The following is a 10,379-nucleotide window of genomic DNA, read 5'->3' on the forward strand; positions in this document are numbered from 1 at the left end:
AGCAAGTACTACAGGTGCCTGGTGAAAAGTCACAACGCAGGGAGGCTGGTCCTTCTCCAAGCCTCGCTTCCAAGTTCAGGGAAATCGAGGGCAGAGAGAGCTCATTTCCTTTGATTTTACCAGATTAAAAATGCAAAATAGAGGCTGGAGATATGGCTCAGTTGGTGGAGTGCTTGCCTAGCATGCACAAGTCCCTGGGTTCAATCCCCAGCACCACACACACACACACACACACACACAGAGCAAAATATATTTAGATCTTTGCTGTATGCCAGCTGCTGCACTACTGTGTGTGAACTCTAATTACGGCAATCTCATGAGGCAGGCACCATCTTTCCGTTTCACAGGTGAGAACGAAGAGGCCCAAGGTCACATGCTAGTAAGCAGCAGCGCCCAAACCGGGACCCGCGCTCGGAACCCCCACCCCAGCGGCCTTCAGACTGGGTTCCAGTCTCGCGCGATTTTGGCATCTCACTCGCTCTCTTGGAGCCTCGGTATTTCCGTCTGTGAAATGTGGCCAAGGAACCCAACCCTCAGCCCCTGCTCGCTCAGGCGCAGTCTGGAGCGCAGCTCGCGGATCGTTTTGACGAGGGGCGAGTCCCGAGGCGGAGGCCGACCCGTCTCCATGACAACCCAGACAGCCACAGTCTCGCGGCCCAGTGGCGGGCGTCACTTCCGGGTCGTCCACTTCCGGGTCCCAGCACAGGCCGCGGCCACGGTCCCTCGGGTTCCCAGGCGGGGTTCCACGGGTTCTACGCTCGCTCTCGGGTCTGCTCTTGCCGCCGCTGCCGTCTGTAGTCTCTGCCGGCCGCAGGCAGTGACCTGTCCCCGGCCCAGCGCGCAGCCGCGGTCCAGCCTCGCCGCGGTCCCGCCTCCGAGGGGCGTCCCTTCCGGGCCGAGTGTTTCCGGGTCGCCGCTGGCCCCCGGGTCCTGGTCTCGGTTCCCGCAGCCGGCCGGAGCGGCGACAGCCCAGCCGGCCTGGCCCCGGCGGCGGCCGCGCCCCGCTGCTTCCCTCGGCGGCGCTCAGGGGTGAGTGGGGGCGGCCGCGGGTGGAAACTGCCTCCGGGCTTCCCCGCGCCGAGGGTCCGGCGGCCCGGGAGCAGGGTCCCCGCGCGGCCCGCCCCGCGGCCGGCGCGCCCGCGCTTGGCGCCTGCGGAGCCCCCGGCCCGTCCTCGCGGTCGCGGTTCCCGGGGCTGCTGCGCAGGCCCCCGGGACCGGCCGAGGGCGCTTGGGACAGCCCAGGAGGAACACCCCCTCCTCGGCGACCCGGCAGGCGGGAGGACTCCGGATCCCGCCGTGGGCAGGGGCCTCGCGGGGTCCCCCACTCAGGATCTGGCGCAGACGTGGGTTTGCACGCCCTGCGTGACCTTGCATAAGGCACTTCTCTGGAGCCTCAGTTGTCCCGTGTGTTAAGTGGAACGAACCTGCTCGCCATGGATGAATGAGAGAATGCAGGTGGAGCCCAGCCTCGGGCATACAGCAGGCGTTCCCTAGCGGTGGTCCCGTTCCTCCGTTAACGAGCCCGCGCGGGCCTGGGGGTGTGCCCCGGGGAAGGGCGCTCGCTTGGTCTTCGCAGAGCCCTGGATCTGTCCCCAGCACCACAAACAGCAGACCGTGGGGGAGGGCCTGGTTGTGAGGCAGGGTGTTCTGCAAAACTGATGCGGCCTCAGGCGGTAGGAATCAACCCAGTATAGCTGTCGCCAGGTTCCGTTCCCTTCAGGGAGGGGACATGGTTTACTTCAGAGCCCCTTTGAGAGAGGTAGCTGTCAGGAGGGAAGCCCCCTTTTAGCTCTACTGGGTTTATATTCAGAGGCCTGGGAATATCCATCCTCTCTGAATAACATCTCTGGAGGGCAGGCAGTAGGGGTGTGGGAACCTTCTGGCGTTTGGCAGCCAGGGATGTGTCTCCGGAGCCTCCTGTTTGGAATAGTGCGTGGAGGTGGGGGAGGGAGGGGTGAAACTGCTTTCCCCTGCTCCTGAGTGCAGGCCCAACCCAGGCCAGGGATGGGTAAACCTGTGGATTAGGCCGGTGCTGGGACCAAAATAGCTCTGCCTGTGCAGGGAGGGGGCCCTTCAGATGCTGCTCTGGGAGTGTTTCTGCTTGAATGGCCAGCTGAGGTAAAGCCAAGCTAATGCTTTGCTACCTAGAACCATTTCAGTTCCATGCAATGGAACTTTAAAAAGACAGCGCTTTCCCTTTAGGTTTCAAAGATCCTCATTAGAAAACCCACCTCCCTGGCTGTGCAATATCTGTCTCTTCATTGCCTTGCTTCACGGTACCCTCGATTGGGGGTGCAGGAGGTGTCACTCAGGGCTGTTGGCTCTTTGTTGGGATATTCACAGAGCCCTTTCCTCCACTCCCCGCTAGCCTGGCACAGCTTGGTGTTCCAGTTCTTGGGTTGCTTAGAGAAATTACCAGCTCCTGTCACTGGGCTGTCTTGGTCTCTGTAACCAGGCTGTTTTTGCAGGGAGCATATTTTTTGTTGTTCTTGCAGAGTGCTTGGAATAAATTGCTGGCTCTGTGCTCAGAAAAGACACCAGCTATGACCAGCCACAAGGCAGCCTGTATTCTCAGAAAATGTATTCAGCAAGGATGACGTAACTGCTTCACTGGCCGGTCTCCGGCCAGCCTCTTTCCCTAGCCCTGGAAATTACCTCAGAGAGAGATTTGCGGCTCTCCCAACCCCATTCTGTGTGGGAAGATGGAATTTTGCTACTATAGGAATTTTTAGAACTCCACTCTGCTCAGCCTGCCATGGGGAGTTTCGCCTGAGCCAAGCTTGCAGGAAGAGCTGTCCAGCAGTTGCAGCAGGGCCACTTGGCTGAGATACAGGCTTGTTTGACTTAGGATCAACTCCTGGATCCATTTCTTCCTAACCTTAGCACTTAGGAAAATGAGTTGGTCCTCTGAGCCTGTTTCTGTTTAATGTTGGGGTTGTCATGTGAATTTCACATATTAGTCATGTACTTATTTATTTTTGCAGTGCTGGGGATTGAACCCAGGGCCTTACACAAGCTAGGCAGGTGCTCTACCACTGAGCCACATTCCCAGGAACAGTTAATAGGGGGGTCCTCGCATCAATCCCTTGGAAGTGAGATGAGCAGAAGAGAACGGGGCTCTGTAGGGCCTCCTCCCCACCTGAGTTCAGATTCTGGCATTGACCCTTCCGTGCTCTGTTGGTTGGGGGGGCCTGACGGCTCAGCCTTGGTTTTCTGGGGTCATTGTGAGGGAGATGCCGTTAAAGTAGAAAGCCTAGTTAGTGCTTGGCACACAGTAGAACCTCACTAATTGTTGTTTTTTTTTTTCTCTCTCTCTTTCCTAATTATTATTATTATTATTATTTGTATCAGGGATTGTATCAGGGGCACTTAACCACAGAGCCACATCCACATCCCCTTTTTATATTTTATTTAGAGACAGGGTCTTGATGAGTTGCTTATGGCCTTGCTGCTGAGGCTGGCTTTGGATTTGTGATCCTCCTGCCTCATCCTCCCAAGATGCTGGGATCATAGGCATGTGCCACCTTACCCAGCTCTTTAATTATCTTTTAGCATTTGTTTTCTTTCACCTTTTACCTCCCCTAGCTAGGCTGGTTCAAGAGCCTTCTTAGATGGATTTCCCATCTGTGTTTTTAGAATTTAGAGCACGAGTTAGACCATGTGCATCCCTTTTCCTTGTTTACACTAGCAGCAAACAAGGGTGTGGCTGTGTGATCACCGAGCAGCAGATGCTGAACTGGAGAGCTGAGCTCAAGATGGCCGACTTGTTCAAAGGTCAGCTTCTGTGGGCTCAGGGCTGACTTCATTGGAGCAAAGTCACAGCAGTATTTAGGAGGGGGCTTGATGTCCACCGTTTGTTTTTTTTTTTAAACAGTGCTAGGGACCTTATGCATGTTAGGGAGGTGCTATACCCCAATCCATATCTCCAACCCCTTGATATCCTTTTTTTAAAATTTCTATTTGGTATTTGGTAAGGACCTAGTTGCTGATGCTGGCCTTGAATTTGCAATCCTCCTGTCTCAGTCTCCCAAGTCACTGGGATTATAGGAGTGTGTTACCATGCCCAGTAGTTGTAGATGGACTGCATGCTTTTATTTTGCTTACTTATTTATTTTTAAATTCTTTTCCAGTTGTAGGTGAACATAATACCTTTATTTTATTTTTTTACTTGTTTCTTTTTATGTGGTGCTGGGGATCGAACCCAGTGCCTCACACATGCTAGGCAAGTGCTCTACCACTGAGCCACCACCCAGCCCTGATATCCTTTTTAAATGGTTCTCAACTGTACCAAAAAAAAAAAAAAACAAAAAAACAAAACACTGTTCCTGGGACCAGAGGCAGATTGGGATCTTTTCTTAGACAAATTAAAAACAGTAAATGCAAATGTCATTTCTTAGGTGTCTTCTCTTGGGATAGACTAATTTTTATCTTTCAAGAGCGCATAGGTACTTTGATTCTGGACACTGAGTTCTTCTAGCTAGAACTCAGGGCAAGATGTGTCTTTGATTTCTGGCCTCTTCCCTCCCTCTCCCTCCTGCCCCCGTGTCCAGCCATGGGCCTGGCAGAAGGTGGGCACTGTGCAGAGAGCTGTCAGATGTGGGATTATGGAGTGGCCAAGGAGCATGGCGTCAGGCCAGAAGGCCAGGCCTGGAGTCGTGGGTTCACCTCTGCTGGCCTTGAGCTGCTTGTGTCACGTCCTGCCATCTTTTGGAGCCCATTCTTCTCTCTTCTGTTGCCCTGTCAGAATTCTTGGGGGTACTAACAAGAAAATAAGGGGGCAGAGTCACAGTAGTGCACATCCTTTCTTCATTCATTTCTCCTGTTTTACCAAGGCCCATCGCGTGCCAGGCTCTGCGAGGACTGTGGTGGGTAACAGCCGCGGTCCTTGCCTCTGTGGAGCTTGCCAGGTAGTGGGGGAGGTGAAGAGACGAGGTAGTAAATGAACAAACAGAGTTGATCATTTCAGACTGTCGCATGACAGGGACTCCTTGAGAGGAGGGGCAGGGAGGGCCTTGAGGGGGGACAGTTGAGCTGAGACCTGAATGGTGAGGTAGCCAGCTATGGGAAGACTCAGAGAGCACACAGGAGGAGCAGATGTGGGGGTCCTGAGACAGACGTGAGCTGGGTTTTTTTGAGACAAGATGGAGATCCGTGTGGATGGAGCTTGGGGAGAGGGAGGCTGTGTGGCAGGTGAGCCGGAGCGTGATCACACGGCACCTTCGACCCCTGTCACGAGCCAGAAGTTCATCTGCCTCCTGTGCTCCCAGGCTTGTCTCTGCCTGTGGCACTGGAGTCTTTGGGCAAGGCAGTGGGCAGGAGAAGATGGCCTCTGTGTCCCTAGTTTTACCACATACTGCACCTCTCACCCTGCTGTTAATACCCCAGGAGTCTCCCCAAAACTGAACTTCGACGGTGGCACATTGGGATGACCTTGATAGTTGCCTGGCTCCATGGCCTTCAGGACCTGCTGAGGGACTCCACGGCTCTGTCCAGTTGGGTTACCTGCAGCTTTCTCCCCAGTCTCTCGCCACCTCACGGCCAGTCCGTGGTATCCAGAAGCACATGTTCTGCCTGGGCTGTGTGGAGGTGACCTTACGAGCAAGATGGTCATGGTCCTGCACTCCTGGAACTTCTGGTCAGAAAGGAGAGTGTGGAAATGCAGTCATCGTCCCGCTGAAGAGGTTCGCCCTCTATCCTGCCCTCTTGGGGGCAAAGCCCCTTCCCAGAGCAGGAGCAGCAGTCGAGGGCCTCCTTGGAGCTGGCGCTCTGGGAAGAGCTTGCTGTGCTGCTCATGTAGGTTGCTCGCACTGATCTTGGACCCAGAGGTTGAGGGATTCACGGAATGAGCTGGGGCAGCCCCAGGTTTCCCTCCCAGGCAGCCTGGCTCTGACTCCATGTTTGGGATAAGTCCAGTTCGCCCCCAGAACCGTGGCAACAAGAGCATTGCTGGGTATGTACTGCTCTGTTGACCAGTGGTGGAGCAGTTAGCACGACCCTATGCGTGCAAAGTCCTGGCTCAGCACAGCCGTTGGCTCCCAACAGGGTGCTGTAATCGCCTGATTTTTGTTGGTGGGGGTACCGGGCACTAAACCCCAGGGGCTGAGCCACAACCCCCAACCCTTTTTATTTTTTATGTTGAGACAGGGTCTCAGGGTCTCACTAAGGTGCTTAGGGCTTTACTAAGTTGCTGAGTCTGCCCTGGAACTTGCAGTCCTCCTGCCTCAGCTTCCTGAGCTGCTGGCCCAGAGTGCGTCACGGCTGGCTAAGTAGGAGCCTATGTGCTCTTTGAGGCCTGGGGTCCGGCCTGGGTGTGCCTGCAGCTCCACCCCGCCACTGCCCCGCTGCTGCCTGGCCAGCCTCCTTTGTGTCGGCGTGCCCAGCGCCTTCCTGCCTCGGAGAGCAGGGTGTGCTGGAGCAGGGCCTTGTTGGTTCTGATCCAAGTCCTGCTTCCAGGAGTCCGCAGCCCTGGGCGAGTGTCCTGCCATCTGACCTCTGCTCGCCCCGTGCTTCCGTCGCCCACCTCAGCCGCTGCCTCCTTGTCCTTCAGGGGGCTGTCGCTGCTTCAGGGCTCTCCTGAACTCCCCCCCTGCAGGTCCAGGGAGGGCCGCCTCCACTTGCCTGAGCCTCTGTGCCAGCATGCTCCTCGGAGGTGTCCTGCGAGCTCAGCAGAGGCAAGGGCTGTGTCTGTCCTCTTCACTGTCACTTTGTATCTAGTACCTGCAAATGTGCTGACTGAGCCAGCAGACAGGGACCAGATCTCGTGGTGCCCAGGGAAGCCCAGGCCACTCCTGGTGGTTTTTGGTTTGGTTTTCTTTGGTACCAGGGATTGAACCCTGGGGTGCTTAACCAATGAGCCACGTCTCCAGCCCTTTTTATGTTTTATTTTGAGACAGGGTCTCGCTAAGTTGCTGAGGTTGGCTTGGAACTTGTGGTCCTTCTGCCACAGCTTCCCGAGCCACTGGGATGACAGGTGTGCATCACCTTCCCAGCCAACTTGTGGTGTTTGGCCTCAGTGGTTGGAAGGTGGCACATGGACTGTTTCATGGAGTGACCTGCTGCTTGCTCCTCCCCTTCCAGAGTCCTCCCTGGTCCCGGCCGGCAGCATGGCAGTGCTTTCAGTGACGCCCCTGTGTCCAGCCCAGAAGCCATGGAGGAGATAAGGTAGCCCCTGAGCAGATGGGGAGGCCCAGCTCAATGGATACAAAATACAAAGATGACTTGTTTCGTAAGTACGTGCAGTTCCACGAGAGCAAAGTGGACGCCACCCCCAGCAAGCCGCGGCCCGGCAGTGATGAGCACCTGCGGGTGGCGGCCTCGACCCTGCTCAGCCTGCACAAGGTGGATCCCTTTTATCGATTCCGGCTGATCCAGTTCTACGAGGTGGTGGAGAGCTCCCTGCGTGCGCTCAGCTCCTCCAGCCTGCGGGCCCTGCACTGCGCCTTCAGCCTGCTGGAGACCGTGGCCATCAACCTCTTCCTCTACCCGTGGAAGAAGGAGTTCCGCAGCATCAAGGTGAGGCCAGGGCCGGGGGCTGCACTGCCTTCTTTCTCCTTGCCCCTTCCAGAGGGCCAGTGTCCCTGGGGCCCCTGCCCCCACCCCTGCTCTCAGGCTGAGAGCTGGTTTGGACTCAGTGGTCCCAGTGGTGGTGGGGCAGAGAGTGTGGCAGGGAGGGCACTGGAGGACACCAGGTCAGGCGGTTAAGACTGCTGTGCTCTTCAGAGCTTCGTAGAAAAGCCAGGAGGGCATGCTCTCACGGGGCTTTCTGCCCAGAGCTAAATCCCCTCTCTCCACCGCGTTTGCTTGGCTTCTTGTCATGTGGACCAGAGTCTTTGTACCCTGCACAGAAAGCGAGTGGCCTGGTTCTAGCACAAGCAGCCTCTGCCTCCGTAGGGGAGCAGGAGGCCCGCTTCCGCTGCCCCTCACCCGCCTCAGGCCTGAGCCTTCGCAGCTCTGCAGTCTCTGGTCTCTGGGTGCCTCTGAGCAACACCCGCCTCTTTTCTCTTCCTCCTCCCTAGACCTACACAGGCCCTTTTGTCTACTACGTCAAGTCGACGCTGCTGGAAGAGGACGTCCAGGCCATCCTGAGCTACCTGGGCTACGTGCCCGAGCTGGGGGCTGCGTACAGGCTCAAGGAGCTCGTGGAGACCCTGCAGGTGAAGATGGTCTCCTTCGAGCTCTTTCTGGCCAAGGTTGAGTGCGAGCAGATGCTGGAGATCCACTCGCAGGTGAAGGACAAGGGCTACTCGGAGCTGGACGTGGTGCGCGAGCGCAAGAGCAGCACGGAGGACGTGCGCGGCTGCTCGGATGCGCTGCGGCGGCGGGCTGAGGGCAGGGAGCACCTGACCACGTCCATGGCCCGTGTGGCCCTCCAGAAGTCCGCCAGCGAGCGGGCAGCCAAGGACTACTGCAAGCCCCGTGTGACCAAGCCGTCCAGGTCAGTGGACGCCTATGACAGCTACCGCGAGAGCAGAAAGCCACCCCCAAAGGCCTCGCTGAGCTTGCGGAGGGAGCCCGTGGTCACAGACCTGGGGGACGGTCTGGAGGACGAGATCATCCGCCCATCCCCCTCACTCCTGACCATGTCCAGCTCCCCCCATGGCAGCCCAGACGACCTTCCTCCCACCTCCCCCAACAATGGCCTCGGTCTGCTGCGCAGCACGTACTTCTCCGCTCAGGATGACGTGGATCTGTACACGGACTCGGAACCCAGGGCCACGTACCGCAGGCAGGACGCTCTGCGACAGGATGTGTGGCTGGTCAGAAATGATGCCCACCCCCTCTACCACAAGCGCTCACCCCCCGCCAAAGAGTCCGCCCTCTCCAAGTGCCAAAACTGCGGCCTGTCCTGCAGCTCCTCCCTCTGCCAGCGCTGCGACAGCCTGCTCGTCTGTCCTCCGGCCTCCAAGCCCAGCGCCTTCCCCAGCAAGGCCTCTGCCCACGATATGTCTCTGCGGGAGAAGTATGCAAGCCAGACTCAGGCCCTCGACCGGTTGCCACCCCTCCACTCGAAGCCCAAGCCCTCCGGCGCCGCCACCTCCCGCTGCGGCTTCTGCAACCGCCCAGGTGCCACCAATACCTGCACCCAGTGTTCAAAAGTCTCCTGCGACACCTGCCTCAGCGCCTACCATTATGACCCCTGCTGCAAAAAGAATGAGCTGCACAAGTTCATGCCCAACAACCAGCTGAACTACAAGTCCACGCAGTTCTCCCATCTCGTGTACAGATAGACCCCCTGCACTTCCCCCTACAAGGGCTATGCCACTGACCTTCCAGTTCCTGGTGAAGAAGTGTGAAGCTGCTCAGAGCAGAGCTGCTGCACTTGACTCCCTGGGTGGTGGGACCAGCCGGCCTCCCCGCCTGAGTGCTCACTTAGGACTCACTGCAGCTGACGGCTGCTTTGTCATCTGCAAGGGAGAGGGTGACGCTTCCGTTCAGATTCCTTTTGGCTGATCACTCCCTGTGCAGCTGGGTTCTGGTTTTGTTTTTCCTTTCAAGAGGGTTTCTGTCCTGGGACTGCCCCGCCCACTGCGAAGCCAGCTTGGACTGGGAAAGACCCTTCGGGTCACGTCCAAGTGTCCACTTGAAGCAGCGAGCTAGAGGCCTGTTGGCTTGTGAAATGAGCCCTCCTGCCACACTGGGCCTCTCCTGATGGCTCACGCCGTTGGCCATCCTGCTCCCAAGTACAAGGATCCCCAGCCGGAGCCCTGCTCCCTGGCTCCCTGCCTCTGCAGGTGTCCAAGGAAAGCCAAGTCCAGTATTAGCTGAACTTCCTCTTGTTGTCACCCCACACGTTGGAATGCGGGCTTCCCACGGCAGGGCAGGCTCCTCCCCTTTCTGTTGTTTGCACACATCCCTTGGACTGTACTGTAAATAGATATTTTTGAGATTTATTTTTAAATAAATATTCAACTTGCTATGTGTTTCAAAGCGGTTAAAAATTGATTATGTAGCTATTTATAAAAATGCCCTGGGTTCTTCAGTCTTCCAAGGAGGCCTCGGGCCCTTTTCTCTGTGTCCTCCACTCACTGGGGTGGAATGGCGAGTTGGGGCAGGGGAGGGACAGAGACGATGTCCCTTTTTCTGGAGTTGGTGGAGGGCCACTGTCTTCCCTACAGTACACGCTATACACCTACCTCCAGTTGCACTTAGGGGGTGAGCACCGGCGCTGAGGTCCGTGCCTGCAGACTGCAGGGCAGTCAGGATGATTCAGGGACCTCAACCTTTGCTGTCCCTCGTCCTTGGCCCTGCCGAGTGACCTCACACTCCAAAGTTCTCAAGTCGCATTTAGAAGGAAAGTCACTTGGGTTTCCTGTCACCCATCCATCTCGGTCCTCTTCACAAGTGTCCAGGACTCACCTGCAACATTCGCGATCTTTTTG

At 56.9% G+C, this 10,379-nt stretch overlaps 1 protein-coding gene across 2 annotated transcripts; it reads left to right on the forward strand.

The window, feature by feature from the left end:
* The first annotated feature begins 709 nt into the window (after positions 1–709).
* Positions 710–9,914, forward strand: Spata2 (spermatogenesis associated 2). Of its 2 annotated transcripts, XM_078051945.1 has the most exons (4): positions 710–1,029; positions 5,521–5,681; positions 7,078–7,512; positions 8,016–9,914. In XM_078051945.1, exons 3-4 carry the CDS (start codon positions 7,177–7,179, stop codon positions 9,225–9,227), a joined length of 1,548 nt encoding a protein of 515 aa, XP_077908071.1. In that variant the 5' UTR covers positions 710–1,029; positions 5,521–5,681; positions 7,078–7,176; the 3' UTR covers positions 9,228–9,914. The 2 variants fall into 2 exon arrangements, with proteins under 2 accessions (XP_077908071.1, XP_077908070.1); XM_078051944.1 differs by lacking the exon at positions 5,521–5,681.
* Positions 9,915–10,379: the final 465 nt, after the last annotated feature.

The sequence above is a fragment of the Ictidomys tridecemlineatus genome, chromosome 5, assembly GCF_052094955.1.
Source record: "Ictidomys tridecemlineatus isolate mIctTri1 chromosome 5, mIctTri1.hap1, whole genome shotgun sequence".
NCBI lineage: Eukaryota > Metazoa > Chordata > Mammalia > Rodentia > Sciuridae > Ictidomys > Ictidomys tridecemlineatus.

Excerpts from the sequence above, each read along its gene's own strand:
- Spata2 (XM_078051945.1), top strand. The coding sequence starts at position 7,177 with ATGGGGAGGCCCAGCTCAATGGATACAAAATACAAAGATGACTTGTTT. Across the intron at positions 7,513-8,015 it reads AGGAGTTCCGCAGCATCAAG|ACCTACACAGGCCCTTTTGT; the intron begins GTGAGGCCAGGG and ends CCTCCTCCCTAG.